General features: G+C 42.9%; 2 protein-coding genes across 2 annotated transcripts in view; one reads left to right on the forward strand and one right to left on the reverse strand.

Annotated features, from left to right (window-relative positions):
- NUSAP1 (nucleolar and spindle associated protein 1) overlaps positions 1–2,642 on the forward strand; it is a 47,194-nt gene extending 44,552 nt beyond the window's left edge. The window contains exon 13 of the mRNA XM_036297826.1: positions 2,420–2,642. The gene's annotated coding sequence lies outside the window, so the exon portion shown is untranslated. The remainder of the gene's footprint in view (positions 1–2,419) is intronic.
- On the reverse strand, positions 1,764–16,418 carry NDUFAF1 (NADH:ubiquinone oxidoreductase complex assembly factor 1). The gene is made up of 5 exons (XM_036297855.1): positions 16,267–16,418; positions 12,197–12,845; positions 6,422–6,607; positions 2,504–2,578; positions 1,764–1,981 (listed from the first exon to the last, which is right to left on the reverse strand). The coding sequence occupies exons 2-5, from the start codon at positions 12,767–12,769 to the stop codon at positions 1,832–1,834; spliced, it is 984 nt and encodes a 327-aa protein (XP_036153748.1). The 5' UTR covers positions 12,770–12,845; positions 16,267–16,418; the 3' UTR covers positions 1,764–1,831.
- Between the last annotated feature and the right edge of the window lie 1,732 nt (positions 16,419–18,150).

An 18,150-nucleotide genomic window follows, 5' to 3' on the forward strand; every position in this document is an offset into this window, starting at 1 on the left:
CATACGTGATGTGATTCTATTTAAGTGAAATATCCAAAGAAGATAAACCTATTGAGAAAATAGATTAGTAGTGACCAGGGGCTGGAGAGTGACTACAGAGGTGCACTAAGGTTTCTTTTTCGGCTGATGGAAATTTTCTAAAGTTAGCTTGTTGTAAAGACTGCACAATTCTCTAAAATACTAACAATCATTGATTTGTAAATTTAAAACAGGCAAACTTTGTGGCCCCGGCCAGATAGTTCAGTTGGTTACAGCGTCTTCCTCATATGCCAAGGTTGTAGGGTCTATCTCCGGTCAGGGCACATACAAGAGTTAACCAATGAATGCATAAATAAGTAGAACAACAGATTGATGTTTTTTTCCTCTCTCTCAAAATCAATAAGAAAAAAATTTTAGTATTTAAGTATAAATAAAAGAATTAAAAAGTGTATAACATATAAAAATATATATAAACAGACTGCTCTAGCTGGTTTGGCTCAGTGATTAGAACCCAGGCCTGCAGACTGAAGGGTCCCAGGTTCAATTCCGGTGAAGGGCACATGTCCAGGTTGCAGGTCGGTGCTCAGTAGGGGGCGTGCAGGAGGCAGCCAATCAATGATTCTCTCTCATCATTGATGTTTCTATCTCTCCCATCATTGATGTTTCTATCTCTCCCTCTCTCCTCCTCTCTGAAATCAATAAAAATGTTTTAAAAAAAAAATAACATAAACTTTGTTATATAAACTATACCTCAATACAAGCTATTAAAAACAAAGGATAATTACATGAAAATACACAAAATAGATTGTAGGCCAAGATGATGGAACAGCTATTTGTGGCGAGTCAGCATGGCCATGGCATACTCAGCCCCAGGGTGCCTTATGTGCCGGCCAGCTCAGCCAGGTTTGGTGAGCCTGAGTGGAGGCGGTGAAGGATTGAGAAAAGACAAGAGAAGGAAGCTGGGTCTCGGTGGGACACTGTCCTCTCTGATGGAGACCCAGCTTTCTTCTCTTGTCTGTCTTTTCTCAATCCTTCTCCACCCCCTCAGGCTCACCAAACCTGGCTGAGCTGGCGGGGCACATAAGGCACCCTGGGGCTGAGTATGCCATGGCCGTGCCCGCTAGCCACAGCTATTAGCCTTTTCATATGTTGAAACCCCAATTTCCAACATGATGGCACTTGGAGGTAGGACCTTTTGGAGGCAATTAGGTCTTGAGGATTGAGGCCTTGTGTTGGGATTAGTGTCTGTAAAGAAGGGAAAGAGACCATGTGAGGATACAGCCAAGAAGGCAGCTGTCTATAAGCCAAGAAGTGGACACTCACCTGATACCAGATATGTAAGTACTTTGATCTTGGACTTCTCAGCCCTCAGAACTGTGAGAAGTAAATGTATGTTGTTTAAGACACCTGGTCTATAATAATTTGTTATAGCAGCCCGAACAGACTAAGCAGGTCTAAGTATGTCTTTTCTCAGGGACTTCAATAGCACCTTTATCTTAATATTCTTCAGCAGTCTTCCTCAAAGATGGATTAGAAAACAGAAGAAACCTATAAGGAACAGAGTGGTAGTAGGCCATCATCAGTCATCTCAAAGACTCCTTGCTTTGGAAACCATGCAGGAATCGTTATAACCGAAAACAGTTACTTATATAGTATCTATGCATCAGTATAGTAACTGTATTCTCTGAGTTAAGGTACAGTTTAGAACTTGGTTTCCCTCTATATGGTACCTCTTAGGAGGAGCATTTAGCTTTCTCTTAGGGAATACATACCGGCCACTGATGTGATGCCATTAAAGAAATATTTTATTTTGTCTCTGTATCAGCATGGATACTACACTACTACGTAATCTCTATTTAAAAAGTCTTGGGTTAAGCACTGGAGAATTTTCATAGGCAAATTCTTCTGTGTGGGCTGGGTCAGCAAACACTCCAATAAAATCTATTTCCAGGAAGAATGGACCATCCACTTTATCAGCCAGGGTGAATCCAATAGAGGAGATCTAAATTTAAAATAGAGAAATTGATCAAAATCGCATACTAAAATTCCATGAGATGATTACTATAGCTGAGTCTTTATACTACACTATCAGCCCTTAGCAAGTATACCATAGTTTTCATATGCTGTAGCAAATTACGAGGAAATACAGGGCTACTTTTCTTTCCACACTCTACTTCCTTTCCTTTTCCTTTAATGTAGTGCCACTTAAGCTAGTGAGGACAACATGGGTGTCTAATGGAGGTTCTTGAAGCTTTCCTGAACTCAATACTGTTCTCTTATTTTAAAGCTAAAATAAAATGTAGGCATGCTCAAGAGAAGACCATGATGAAATTCTCCAGGATAGGGATTTGGCTCAAAGGATAGGTAGATCTGTGTAAACATCTGTCTGGGTATTACAGGGGGAGGCCTTGAGTAGGAATTTCCATCTTTCATTTGCCAGCCTTCCAAAATGGACTGAATTCATCCTCACCAGAGTTCTGATTCACTAAAGAGAATATAGTTCTGAATGAAAGGAAAACGTTACCTTGTCAAGTAGAAGCTGGAACTGGGCATCCCGGATTCTTCCTTGATTAGAGAAGAAAAATTTGGAGAAAGGAATCTGAAAAAAGAAAACCATTTATTTCATAGCTGAAATGTAAGTAACTGAAGCATTTGTATGTAATTGTAATGATAAAAGAATGATAGTTTAAATTTAATTATAAAATTATTTCATAGATGCAGTTATGACAAGTGGCTAGTCATCTGGATCACAGATATGAAACTAAGAAAATGATAAAATAACCCAATAGAAATATGGGGGTGAAGAGAAACAGGCACACTTGTAAACTGTTAGGAGTGAAAAATTATTAAAACTCTTAGAGGGCAGCTGGCGATTGTGGTAGGATTCTAAGATGGCTCCCAAGACTTCCAACTTCCAGTGTACACGCACCTTCTTTGAGGTATTCGAACACTAATCTCAATGTTGCTATGAAGGAACTTCACAGAAATAAGGTCCTAAATCAGTTGACTTTTTTTATAGGTTATTCTCTGTAGGCCTGACTAAATCATTTGAACCCGTAAAAGGGACTGACTGATAAAAGATTAGAAGCATGAAGGGATTCAATGGGGTGGGGGGATTCTCCACTGCTGGCTTTGAAGATGGAGGCAGCTACATGGAAAGGAGTGCGGGCAGCTTCTAGGAACAGAGAGTGGCCCCTCACTGACAGCCAGTAAAGGAAGGACAGCAGCCCTGCAGTCACAGGAACTGAATTAGCTAACAACCAGGAGGAGCTTGGAAGATTCTTGCCCAGAGCCTCTAGAAAGGAATACAGACCAGCTAACACCTTGAGCACAGCATTATAGGGCCCTGAGCATTGAACCCAGATCTACTGTCTCAACTTATGACCTACAGAACTCTGAGCTAATAAATGTGTTTTTGAAGTTGCTAAGTTTATGGAAGTTTTTTTTATGTAGCAATAGAAAACCAACAGCACTAAAAAAATTTAAAATGTCATAACTGACCTACCAATTTCACATTTAGGAATTTATATTTCAGACAAACTCTGATAAATACATAAAGATATAGTTTTTTCTAACAGCAAAAAAAATAGAGAGAGAGAAGACCTTCACAATATATTAGTCAAAAAGTAAGATATAGATAGCCCTGACTGGTTTGGCTCAGTGGATAGAGCGTCAGCCTGCAGACTGAAGGGTCCCGGGTTCGATTCCGGTCAAGGGCATGTACCTTGGTTGCGGGCACATCCCCACTAGGGGAGTGTGTAGGAGGCAGCTGATCGATGTTTCTCTCTCATCAATGTTTCTAACTCTCTATCCCTTTCCCTTACTCTCTGTAAAAAATCAATAAAATATATTTAAAAAAATGATACAGACAAATCTACAAGTTTTTTTAAATTAATTTTTAAAACGTCTCAAAAACTGTGATAAAATATTCATTATAGCAATTGGTAACACCCCAAATGACTATCAATACAGGACTTATTCAGTCAACTATGAGATATCCACATAACAAAATACAAAAACACACACAAAAAGAATGAAAAATATTCCATGTAGTGATATGGAAGGTCTTCAGGATCTAAATATTAAAAATAGAAACAGAAGATGCACAAACTATGCAATTTTTATTTTTTCAGTTTAAAAAAGGAGAAAATTATATTCCTATTTGCTTATATTTGCATAAACTACAAAGCGCCTGGCTGGTGTGGCTCAGTGATTGAGCATGGACTTATGAACCAGGAGGTCACGGTTCAATTCCAGTCAGGACACATGCTGGAGTTGTGGGCTCGATCTCTCCCTTCCTCTCTAAAATCAATAAAAATATATATTTTTTTTAAAGTTACTGTCCTTACCGGTTTGGCTCAGTGGATAGAGTGTTGGCCTATGGACACAAGGGTCCCAGGTTCGATTCCGGTCAAGGGTATGTATCTTGGTTGTGGGCACATCCCCAGTAGGGAGTGTGCAGGAGGCAGCTGATCGATGTTTCTCTCTCATCGATGTTTCTAACTCTCTATCCCTCTCCCTTCCTCTCTGTAAAAAATCAATAAAATATATATTTTTTAAAAAGTTACTGGATTAGCCCTGGCTGGTTGCTCAGTGGTTAGAGCATTGAGCCTCAGATGAAAGGATCTCGGATTCAATTCCCAGTCAAGGGCACCTATCTCAGTTGCAGGTTCAATCCCCAGCCCATCAGGGCATGTGTGTGAGGCAACCAATCAATGTATCTCATGTCGATGTTTCTCTCTCTCCCTCCCTCTCCCCCATGGCCTCCCTCCCTTCCACTCTCTCTAAATATCAATGGAAAAAATATCATCAGGTAAGGACTAAAAAAAAAAGAAAGTGACGGGGTTAGAGGGTGAGAGGGTGCAACACTAGCTAGAGGGACAGGAAGGCCTCTGTGAGGCAATTTTCGAGCTGAGAGGTGAACGATAGGAAAGAAGCCAGGGAAGATATGAAGGGAAGAGCATACCAGGAGATACACCACAAAGTACAAAGGGTCCCAGATAGAAATGAGCTTGTTGAGTTTGACACACAGAAAAGGGACCAGTGTGGAGGAGTGGAGGTATGAGGGAAGACTGAAAATGAAGACAGGGGTCTGATATCAGAGGCCCAGGGGGCTGTGTTAAGGAGTCTGGGCTTTATTCTCATTGTAAGGGAAAAACTTTTGAAGGGTTTTAAGCATGTGAAAGGTGTAATCTGAGCTATGCTTTAGAAAGCTCATTACTCTGGCTGCTGTGTGGAGAGAGGATTTTAAGGGGGCAAGAGGACAAAGGGAGACCAATAAAGAAGCTGCTGCAAAGCAATCCCAAAGCCTGGACAACGATGACAGTGGAAGAGATGGCTAGAAATGGCGGGCTCTGGGTGTATTCTGGAAGTAGATATGACAGGATTTACTAATAGACTGGATGGGGGTGAGGGAAAAAGGAATCCAGGATAAGCATTAGTTTTAAGTATGAACAAAATGGATACTTTCTTTTGAGTTTATGGATTTAAAACCTTCATGATTTAGAAGACAGGAATGGACACTTGATTTAGTCCTCCCTGAATTTCCACTTATTTTCCTCTGGTTAACATTGTTTATCTTCTCAAAGCTTCTCATTTACAAAATAAGACTGCCTTATACTACCAAGAAATAAAAATTTTGATGATTGTAAAGGATGAAAGTATTTATTACTCTTAAGGGAGCCTTTCTACTAAGCTAGGGACACGATATTAGTAGAGCTGCCCTGAAGAGGTGATAGAGCAGAAACTTAAAAAGAAACATCTGCCCCGCCTGTGTGGCTCAGTGGCCGAGTGTTCACCCATGAACCAGGAGGTCACTGTTCCATTCCCAGTCAGGGCCCATCGATCCCCAGTAGAGGGCATTCAGGAGGCAGCTGGTCGAATCTCTCTCATCATTGATGTTTCTATCTCTCCCTCTCTTCAATCAATAAAAACATATAAAAATATTTTTTTAAAAGAAACGTCTACTTAGGCATAAACCAGAAATGTACCCATGACTTAGCATGTACCTGGCCATATCCTTATCAAAAATATTTCCTGGCCCTAGCTGGTTTTGCTCAGTGGATAGAGCGTCAGCCTGTGGACTCAAGGGTCCCAGGTTCGATTCCGGTCAAGGGCATGTACCTTGGTTGTGGGCACATCCCCAGTAGGAGGTGTGCAGGAGGCAGCTGATTGATGTTTCTTTCTCATCGATGTTTCTAACTCTCTATCCCTCTCCCTTCCTCTCTGTAAAAAATCAATAAAATATATTAAAAAAAATATTTCCTGGTTAGTAAGCTAACATATATACTAATCAAAGAAAAAGTCAATTGTGTAAATCTTGCTCCTTGGTCCTCTCCCTTCTTTCCTTTCCCACACCTTGCAAGAAGGACTAATAAGAAAAAGAAAAACTACAATGTAACCATGATCTCAGAAGATGTACAGTAAAGACCTGGGCTGTTACCTTGACCTCCTGCCAGTAGGGACCACCACGGGTGAACATGAAGTAACTGTACATCTGATTCGTCTTCTGAATTATATCTGTGTCCTCCCTGATATTCACCATCCAAGGCCGACCATCTCCACGGACACGGAGATACAAGGTATTGAACTGAGACCAATCATAAGACTTCTTTCTCTCAAAAGCACCCTAAGGTACAGAAAGGAAAGTTAATTTCACCTCATTTTCCATTATTAGCAAAATGTGAGTTAGCACTTTTTGTAACAACAAAGGGATCCATAATCATTTTTCTTTTTCGGATTCAATTCCCTCACAAGGGAGTAGATAAATCTAGTGATTCCTACTTTAGTACAAAATACCGACACAGTATGTTTCTAAGGTAATGTTCAAGATAGGAATGGCCCAGGACAGTTTATATGGGGCGGGCACTCACCTGTATCACTGAATGGAAAAGAATTACTATTATGTACTTTCTTTCCCTGGTCCTATGGAGCAATGACTCCTGAGTGGGCCATTTAATGACAACTGCCTTCCAATAAATTAGAAAACTATGAAAGAGCTCAAGTTTTAAAATTGATATTTTATAACAATAGTTACCATCTATTGAAAAACTTAAACACTGCTTGCATAAGTTAATCCTAACACCCCTATGAGATAGGTACTATCTTTACACTCCACTTTACGAATGAATAAACTGAGCACTCTAATAAATGATAAATCCAGTACTGTTAATAAATAACTCCAAAATCTGTGTGTTTTTTTTAAATGTGTTTTTATTGATTTCAGAGAGAAGGGAGAAATAGAAACATCAATGAGAGGAAATTATTGATCAGCTGCTTCCTGCATGCCCCCTACTGGGGATCAAGCCCACAACCTGGGCATGTGCCCTGACAGGGAATCAAACCAGTGACCTCTTGGTTCATGGGTTGATGCTTACCCACTAAGCCACACCGGCTGGGCCAAAATCTGTGTTCTTAACCATCTATATCAGCAGTCACCAACCTTTTGGACCTCACAGACCACCAGTGGTGCATGGACCAACGGTTGGCAACCGCTGATCTATATTGTCTCTCTCTTTCAAAGTGGAACTTAGTGTTAATTTCCAAAGGTGCTTATTTATAACAATCTCAGAGGCAATCTGATTTTAAGAATACCAGTGAGCAGAAATGAGCTATTAATTAGTAGCTATATAACTCTAGACAAGTTACTAGATCTCCCCAAGCCTCAGCTTCCTCATGTGTAAAACTGGAATGATCAGCCCTAGCCAGTTTGGCTTAGTGGAACGAGCATCGGCCTACGGACCAGAGGCTACAGAGTTCAATTCTGGTCAAGGGCACATACTTGGTTGCAGGCTCCTCCCCGGCCTGGGCCCTGGTCAGGGCTCGTACAGGAGACAACCAATCAATGTTTCTCTCACATTGATGTTTCTGTCTTTTCTCTCTTTCTTCCACTTTCCCTAAAAATCAATGGAAAAATATCCATTAAAAAAACAACAGCCCTGACCGGTTTGGCTCAGTGGATAGTGTCGGCCTGCAGACTGAAGGGTCCCAGGTTCGAGTCCAGTCAAGGGCATGTACCTTGGTTGCGGGCACATCCCCAGTACAGGGTGTGCACAAGGCAGCTGATCGATGTTTCTAACTCTCTATCCTTCCCCCTTCCTCTCTGTAAAAAATCAATAAAATATATTTTTAAAAAAACAAACTGGAATGATCATACGTTACAATATTATTGTGAGAAATAAAAGGGACAATGTATGTAAACTAATCAGCACAAGGAATGCCAGGTACACTTAATAAATGTTATCATGCCCAGGAACCAAGAGGTTGCCAGTTTGATTCCCGGTCAGGGCACATGCCCAGGTTGTGAGCTCGATCCTCGGGGGTGGGGGTGGGGGGGGGCATGCAGGAGGCAGCCAATCAATGATGTTCTTCTCTCATGGATGTTTCTTTCTCTCTATCCCTCTTCCTTTCTCTCTCACTAAAAAAATCAATAAAAACATATTTTTTAAATGTTATGAACATTTTTCTATTACTCCACAATACATATTTAGCCACAGAATTATTTTCTATTGTAGACTGATCAATTCCATTTTGTGGATTTTCAGGGCCTGAAAAAAAATCTTGGTGTGCACAAGTTGGTGTGCATAATTTGTTGCCTCTGGAAGAATACCTACCTTTCTTTTTCAGCATTATCTGGAGATACGGAACCTAATACTCCTAACATTTGTCTTTTTCCTTAAAGCACAATATCCAAGCAAACATGCAAGGGCTGTGGCCAAGGTCAGACATGGGAATCTGTCCAGAGCAGCCCTGAAACAATACTTGGTCAACAAATTTGTAAAAGCCATAGGCCAGTGGAGAGATAGAAGAACTAACCTACGTCACTTTGGAAAAGTGTTCTGACTAGATACTATAAGGCTAAAGACAAACTATACATAAACACTATATTCTACTTGGTCAAGTTGTCTCACAGAGTTTTGAGTTAAAAATCCTAAAACTGCCCAGCTGGTGTGGCTCAACCATTGAGCATCAAACAATGAACCAAGAGGTCATAGGTTTGATTCCAGTCAGGGCACATGCCAGTTGCGGGCTCCATCCCCAGTAGGGGGTGTGCAAGAGGCAGCCGATCAATGATTCTATCTCATCATTGATGTTTCTATCTCTCTCTCCCTCTCCCTTCCTCTCTGAAATCAACAAAAATATAATTTTAAAAAATCCTGAAACTGCTTTACATGTATATTGGGGTTAAACTAATAAGTAAATGGCCAAAACCGGTTTGGCTCAGTAGATAGAGCGTCGGCCTGCGGACTGAAAGGTCCCAGGTTCGATTCTGGTCAAGGGCATGTACCTGGGTTGCGGGCACATCCCCAGTGGGAGATGTGCAGGAGGCAGCTGATCGATGTTTCTCTCTCATCGATGTTTCTAACTCTCTATCTCTCTCCTTTCCTCTCTGTAAAAAATCAATAAAATATATTAAAAAAAAAAAAACTAATAAGTAAATGGATGGTAAATGGTGGGAGATAGGTTTCTCACTGTTTCAAAGTGAAGTTACAGAAGCAAGAGGGGGAAGGCCAGACTGAACCACTTGGTACTGAATTAGAGAGCATTAGTATGAAATCATATTTAGATTAATATGGCCCTAGCTGGTTTGGCTCAATGGATAGAGCATCAGCTTGCACACTGAAGGGCCCGGGGTTCAATTCCAGTCAAGGGCATGTACTTCGGTTGCAGGCTCCTAGCCCTGGTCTGGGGCATACCGGAGGCAACCAATCAATGTGTCTCTCTCATAGTGGTGTTTCTCTCCATCTCTCCCTCTCCCTTCCACTCTCTAAAAATCAATGGAAAAAATATCCTTGTGTGAGGATTAAAAAAAATTAACATGAATATAGAAATTATAAAATTATAGACATGTATTTGTACAAGTTGGTATGTATATACTTCCTAGCTATGTCCACTTGGATGTCCTAGAAATACTGTCATCCCAGTAACAACAAGCATACTCATTGCCCAGATCTTAGTTTCTAATAACATCCTTCATAAAAAAAAGAAACCAGAGCTCTTTTGAGAAATGGCTTATTCTTGGGTTGGGACAAGGGAAATACAAGATGAGGTAGAACATCTTGTAGAGCCAAAATGTGCTAAAAAACAAAAAACAAAAACAAAAAACCCCAAAGGATGGGGCCCTGGCCAGTGTGGCTCAGTTGGCTGGGCGTCATCCTGTGCACCAGAGTTGCCAGTTCGATTCCCAGTCAGGGCACATGCCCAGGTTTCAGCCTCCATCCCCAATAGAGGGCATGCAGGAGGAAGCCAGTCGATGTTTTGTTCTCACATGGATCTTTCTCTCCCTCTCCCTTCCTCTCTGAAAATCAATAAAAATATTTTTTCAAAAGGATGGGAGCAGATCAAGGGACAGGAGCCAACCTGAAAGAAGTCCCAGTGGCCAAAGCTAGAACAATTTCAGCAACAAAATAAATAACATATTATTGGACTATAACCCAAAGTGTGAGTCCATACTAATAAATAAATATATGTGGTAGAAGAAACAAATCTTTCTTTCTGAAGAATCCCAAAAATACATATAATTTATGTGTACAGTACACTTTTCAGGAGATACAATTTAATCCTACAACCTTCCCATCTTGAAAGTAGGGTACATTTAGTGACTTGCTTCCAAAGAACATGGTATAGAAAGAAGAAAAAAGCTCAAGAGGCATAGCTCAGTGGTAGAGCATCGACCTATGAACCAGGAGGTCACAGTTCGATTCCTGGTCAGGGCATATGCCTGGGTTAGGTGGAGGAGGCAGCAGATCAATGTCGCGCTCTCACATCGATGTTTTTCTCCTTCCTCTCACTCTAAAAATCAATAAACTATTCTTCAAAAAAAAAAAAGAAAGAAAAAGAAGTAACTGAACAATGGAGTAACCCCACAAACACTCCTTTGACCAAGTGATCAAAGTTGACACATCAGTGATGTCATGTTGCTAGCACATACCTTTCTTTTCTTTTAAAAGAAATTATTATTTTTTTTTATTGACTTGAGAAAAAGCAAAACATTGATTTTTATTGCTCCACTTATCTATGCATTCATTGGTTGACTCCTGTTATATGACCAGGGACCAAACCCAAAACTCTGGAGTATTGGGACAATGCTCTAACCAACTGAGCTCTCTGACCAGGCACTGCATGTATCTTTCAGACAATGTAATGAGAAGGGTACTTTAACTTTGTGGCATTCTTCCTAAAAACCCAGAACCCCAGTCTAACCAGGAGAAAAAACCCCAGACCCCAGCTGAATCAGAAAATCCCAAACTGAGGGTCATTATATAAAACTAGAGGCCTGGTGCACAAAATTCATGCAAGGGGCTCAGCGCTCACAGCCCCGGCTGCGTCAGCTGGCCCTCACAGCCCCTCGCAGCCCTGGCTTCATCTGGAAGGTCGTCCAGACAGTCATTCTGCTGTTCAGTCCAATTAGCATATTAGCTCTTTATTATATAGGATATCTAACCAGTATTTCTCAAATCCTCATGAAAAATAAGGAAAGACTAAGAAACTGTCACAGACCAAAGGAGACTAGAGACATGACAACTAGATGTAATGTAAAATCCTGAATGGGATCCTGGAACAGAAGTAGAATATTAGTGGAAAAGCTATTGTAATTCAAATAGTCTGGAATTAGTTAATAGTAATGTACCAATATTGGTTTCTTAGTTATGACAATGTATTATAGTAATGTAAGATGGTAACAATTAGAGAAGCTAGATGAGGGCATTACAGGAACTCTCTACTACTTTGCAATTTTTCTGTAAAACTAAAACTACTCTAAAATTAAGTTTACTTTAATTAAAATAAATAAAAAGCCACATACTGATCCTACATCCACTCTAAGGAATCCCTGGCTATTTCAGGGTCTGTGGTCTATGTTAGAGGAGATGCAAACCTCTCCAGATCATTGTTCAGTTGTCTAACCTCTCAGGCTCCTTAACACATTAAGTGCCAGGTCAGTCCCCGGCGACTGAAGCAGAAAGGAAGACAAAACAGGCTTGGCGCTTAATGTGTTAAACGTAAGAACGCACCACTCTGGACCAAAGTGATGCCCAGAAAGAAGCAGCCCCGCCTCAGGAGCCGCTTCCCCTTGTGCTTCAGCTTGTGGCCAGGAGTTACACAACCCCAGACAAGAGGAGGTGCCAGGTGTTTTCATTTACAGAAACTCTCAGCTACAGTTCGTGCTACAGTGTCACCCCAGTTCACCAGAAAACTCAAGCTCCTGGGCCTGACCTACCCTTGGAATCCTGGATATCATTGCACAGTATCCGCTCTGACTATTCTCCCCATCCTGAGGCGCCGCGGAGCTCAGAGTTCCATACAGCAGTGCACTCTGGTTATTCTTGCCCATTTTCAGGAACACTTCACTTTTGCCTCCAATTGTCTTATCCGAAGTCACTATCCACTTGTCCAAATCTTCTTTTCCACGGAACTGCCAGACAACTCTGGCTTGTTCCAGAATGATCTCCTGCAGAGGGCGGCCTTCAGGCCCTATCCAATGATTCACAATCTCATCCTTCAAACGCCTAAAATGTTCCTTGATTTCATCTTTAATTGCTTTATCAAAACTAACTTCAGGCTTCTCCTCAGGAGAAGGTATATCCAAAGCAACTTCTCTCTGATCTTCTTGCAAACCCCCTGCAGCGGTCCTCTGAGTGGAAGCTTTGCCAGGAGTAGCCACTGGTTTCTGAAGACTACTGGAACAATAGTCTGCAGAGCGGGTACTCAAAAATGGACATGCGGCAACACTTGGCTTTAGGCCTTTTCTGAGAATGTAAGAGCCATTCAGCAATTTGTGAACCAGAGCCATGGTAAGAACAAGTCGAAACTTAAATTTCTCCCTGGGCTACCAGAGAAAGAAGCTTCAGCTAATAGCCCAATTCCACCTATAAAAGAAGAGACATCGAAGAGTTACAAGTGTAGCAAAAAATATATCACGATTTCAAATTCAACAGAGATCATGTATTGTGAAATTCATGAATTTATTTTCTAACTCTACAAACATTTATCCAGGACGTATGACAAGAATACTGTTTGCACTATACATAATGCATCCAGCTAACTTGTGAAAAAAATACCAAAATAAATATAAACACAGAGCCCTTCGTGGAGTTTATGATTAATCGACCCCAAAATAATTCAAGTATGTGTTTCAAAAGATTGTGTTCATTTTAAAACAAATTTTTATGCTGATTTTGTGCTTTTATTGTTTTTCTGGTTTTGTTTTGTTTGTTTTTTGGCAACTCCACCAGGACTAGATTTTTAAAGAAATAATTGGTTTCTAGAATAAAACATTCAACTCATTCGCTCCAGGACCTAAGCTAATTGACATGTTAGTCTCTTTAACCCTTTCAGTTAGCACTTCATAAAAAGAAGGACTTACAGCCCCGGCCACAGAGCTCAGTTGGTTGGAGCATCATCCTGTATACCAAAAGGTTGCAGGTTCAATTCCCGGGTGGGGCACCTACGGGAGGTAACCAATCAATGTTTCCTTCTCACATCAATGTCTTTTCTCTCTCTCAAATATCAGTGATGCCCTAGCCAGTTTGGCTCAGTGGATTGAGCACTGGCCTGTGGACTGAAGGGTCCTGGGTTCAATTCTGGATTGCGGGCTCATCCGCAGTGGGGGGCGTGCAGGAGGCAGCTGATCCATGATTCTCTCATCATTGATGTTTCTCTCCCTCTCCCTCTCCCTTTCCCTTCCTCTCTGAAGTCAATAAAAAAAAAATATTTTAAAAAATCAGCCGAAACCGGTTTGGCTCAGTGGATAGAGCGTCGGCTTGTGGACTGAGGGGTCCCAGGTTCGATTCCGGTCAGGGGCATGTGCCTGGGTTGCGGGCACATCCCCCGGTGGGAGATGTGCAGGAGGCAGCTGATCGATGTTCCTCTCTCATCAATGTTTCTGACTCTCTGTCTCTCTCCCTTCCTCTCTGTGAAAAATCAATAAAATATATTTAAAAAAAAAAAGATAAAAAATCAGTAACAAAAAATATATCCTCATATGAAGATTTAAAAAGAAAATAAAAGAGGGATTTAGAGTGTGCATTGAATATGGAATCAGAAAACTTGGGACTTGCCCAGCTGGTGTGGCTCAGTGGTTGAGCATCAACCCATGAACCAAGAGATCAGAGGTTTGATTCCAGGTCAGGGCACATGCCTGGGTTGTGCGCTTGATCCCCAGTAAGAGGCGTGCAGGAGGCAGCTAATCGATGATTCTCTCTCATCATTGATGTTTCTATTTCCTCTCTCCCTCTCCCTTCCTTTCTTTCAAATCAATAAAAACATCTTTAAAAAAGCGAACTCCAGGTAAGATTTTTTTAAAAATATATTTTATTGATTTTACAGAGAGAGGAATAGAGAGTTAGAAACATCAATCAGCTGCCTCCTGCACGCCCCCTACTGGGGATGTGTCTGCAACCAAGGTACATGCCCTTGACCAGAATCGAACCTGGGACCCTTGAGTCCACAGGCCGACACTCTATCCACTGAGCCAAACCGGTTAGGGCTTCAGGTAAGATATTTAAAAAAAAAAAAAGAAAAGAAAACTTTGACTTGACACCTGGCCTTGCCCTCTTATTAGGTTGTAAGTATTGTAAATATTGGCAATTTCGTATGGCGAAACCTACTAACGCTGTTTACCCTCAGGTAAACCAGTTGACCTTCGGAGGTCTCCATTTCCTTGGGGATAACAGTTCCCTTACCTACCTTAAGGGATTTTTCTGAAGACCAGGTGGAATGATGGCTATAAGAAGGGTCTCTGATCCAGTAAGTCTATCAGGATCTCCAAGATTCTTCATATCTAACAAGATCCTAGTCCAAGGCTCACACTGAGTAACAAGGCTTTGACTATCAGTCACTATGTGAGGTCCTCAAAGACAGAAATAAACAGTAACACTAATACTATCACATTTAAACACCATTCTCAATATGTTCAAGCAACCTTGACGTATGCACATGTGACTTCTGTAAGACAAGGCAGGTAGATATTTCCTTTCTCAGGGAAACAAGACACCAACCGATGAAGCAGCTTGCCGAAGCTCACAATGTCAATCGGTATGGAATCTCCAACTCGTGTGCTGGCCTGAGATCTTTCCATTTGCTGCTGCTGCCTCTCTGTATGTATAGCATTACCAATATAAATCACTCCAGAAAAACAACAACCTTGCTCTTTGCAACAACATTTCTTACGTGCTGGCAGGAAGTGCTGCCAGAACCAGGAAGACCGCACGGTCCCCTCTCCTACCTGCTCCAGCTACAGGACCATATGTGCGAACATTACAAGTATAAAAACGTACAGAGGTCCTCTCCCTCCCAGGAGGACACCAGTGTGGTTCCCTTCCCCTCAGGCACGCATCTCCTAACTCTAAGGGATACCCCCCCCCACCCCGCGGGGAGACTTGCAACCAGGGGAGCAATGGGCAGCAGCACCTCACGGCGGGCTGACCCCCTAAACCTGTCCCCAAGGCCCTCTTTTAGCCGACTCTGCAGGGAGCGCAGCAGCCCTGCCCGGGCTCACTTCTTGCCCATAGGTCTCTAGAGAGCAAAAGCAGGCCCCTCCAGTCCCTCTATTGTTTCTTCTGTCCTAAGCCTTCCTGTCTCACTGTCCCCAGCTTTAATAAACCTCTCACAATAAAAAGTACTGGGCTTTGCCAGAACCGGTTTGGCTCAGTGGATAGAGCGTCGGCCTGCGGACTCAAGGGTCCCCGGTTCGATTCCGGTCAAGGGCGTGTACCTTGGTTGCGGGCACATCCCCAGTGGGGGGCGTGCAGGAAAGTACTGGGCTTTGGAGACAACCCCCACAGTCGGTTGTCTCCAAAATATTTTTAAAAAGTATAATATATTTGGGTGGGGGAGAGGAGGGAATAAAAGTCTTAAAGTCTAGCATAGGATGATGGGATGATGAGTAATAGTCACCCTGTTTCCCAAACCCTCGGTAGTGTTGCTAAGTCTCTAATACAACTGTAATTATAAACGTTCGTTTCATATTTTTACCAATAAAGTCAAACCCGTTAACGGATGATCCCAGACTGAAGGCCGTGGCTTTTGCCGCAGCTGAATGGAGCAGTCTTTAGAAAGACTGTGTATCTAGGAGGGTTTACCATGTGCCAGAAACTGTTCTAAGTGTATTTCCATCGGCTCCTCACAGCAACTCCGGGAGAGCGACTATTGTTATTATCGAGGTGAGACCCCGGAGGTTCCAAGATTCAACTCCCCGAGGTCATTACAGCTACTAGGTAGCAACACTAACTCTAGAGCCCTGGCAATAAGCTCCCAATCCGGTCGGGGTGTGGTCCCCTCAGCCCTCACCTGCTAGGCTGTGTCGCCCTCGCACGTCCGGGACACGCGATCGCCCAGCAGAGGCCCACTCGCCCTCCCCACCGGGGTTCACGAGTGGCCTCTGCCCGGGTCCCCGGCTTTTCCCGACCGGGCACTCCACTTTCCGGTGTAGGTCCAGCTGCTTTTACGACCCGACGCCAAACTAGGCGTTTTGACACTAGAGTTCCGGTCCGATGCGGAGGCCTAGGACTAGTAACCAAGATCCCTAAGCCAGTCGACCCGAGGCTTTTGGTCTCTACTCGCTTTCCAAAAAGCCCGGTTTCTACCACTCCTGTTCTTTTCTGTCCCATGTGAGAGAAAGGAGAGAACTTAGACAAACTATTCGTCTTTTCCTGCATCCCATCTTCAGGCTGCAAACTCCATCCCGCATCTTTCAAATCGGACCCTTGTGTTGCTAACGTTCCTTCGCCCGGAGGCGCCAGGGTCCCCTCGCGCCCCACGGTGTCCCCGCGCCCCAGCCGCCGGAGAGCTGTGACCTCAGAGACCTGGTTCTACTGGAATTGCCCCGCGGATTGGGAGACCCAGCACGCACCTGGGCAGCAAACCGTTGTGCCCGCCATTTCCCTGCCCCGCCCCGTGGGGTCGCCCACTCCACAAGGCTTCTAGACCTTGTGCACACTTTTATTTAAGCGCTTTGAACATTGTATCTTAATTGTTCTTTTACTTCTCAGGCCCTCCAACACGCGGTGAACTTGTTGGTCCAGACCTGTCTCCAGCACCTAGTATAGTGCTAGAAGGAATTAAGGGCTCAGCTTGAATCGGAAAGAAGTGTAACCCCTGGAAGTCAACACCATTCCCCTCCAGGCTTCAGAAAATAAAATTGCTTTTTCCAAGTTTCTTCCATTACTCATTTCCACGCCACCAGCTCTTCCTTCTTGAAATTCTGCTTTGACTTCTCTAGTCTCTACACTTGCCTAGTTCTCCTACCTCCTCCATCCTTCCCCAGCTGCCTCCTTCACTGACTCTTCTCTTCCCACAACCTTGAATGGGGTTGTCTCCAAAGCCCAGACTGCACCTTCCCCTTTTCTAGCTTCAGATATGAATTATCTAAAGAGATGTGAGCATCTCTTTCCCTACACCCTAGTAAACATTTTCAACCTCTCCATAGCAGTTCCGGATACTAGTACACCACTAGCATCTCAAATTCAGTATGTCTAAAATTGAATTAGCCCAGCTGGCATGGCTCAGTGCTTGTGCATCCACCTATGAACCAGGAGGTCATGGTTCAATTCCCAGCCGGGACACATGCCTGGGTTGTGGGCTCCATCCCCAGTAGGGGGTATGCAGGAGGCAGCCGATCAATGATTCTCTCTCTCATCATTGATGTTTCTATCTCTCCCTCTCCCTTCCTCTCTGAAATCAATAAAAATATTTTTTAATATATTTTATTGATTTTTTACAGAGAGGAAGGGAGAGAGATAGAGAGTAAGAAACATCGATGGGAGAGAAACATCAATCAGCTGCCTCCTGCACATCTCCCACTGGGGATGTGCTCGCAACCCAGGTACATGCCCTTGACCGGAATCGAACCTGGGACCTTTCAGTCCGCAGGCCGACGCTCTATCCACTGAGCCAAACCGGTTTCGGCAATAAAAATATTTTTAAAAAATAAAATAAAATTGAATTACCCATATTAACATCCTTCTAAACTGGAAATCTTTGGCTATTCTTGGCTTCTCTCCTTAAGACCTCCTCTTGGGGAGCTGAGGCCTGGGCCCAGTATCCTCCTAGAAGGTTGGGTCCCTTCCCCAGACTTGGGGTGGGGGCTCTGCCAGCACCAACACCACCCTTGCCCCAAGTCTTTTAACCTGGGTGTTAACATTTTAGAGACCCCTCAGGAGTTCTGGCCACCAA

The sequence above is a fragment of the Myotis myotis genome, unplaced genomic scaffold, assembly GCF_014108235.1.
Source record: "Myotis myotis isolate mMyoMyo1 unplaced genomic scaffold, mMyoMyo1.p scaffold_m19_p_1, whole genome shotgun sequence".
Classification (NCBI taxonomy): Eukaryota; Metazoa; Chordata; class Mammalia; order Chiroptera; family Vespertilionidae; genus Myotis; species Myotis myotis.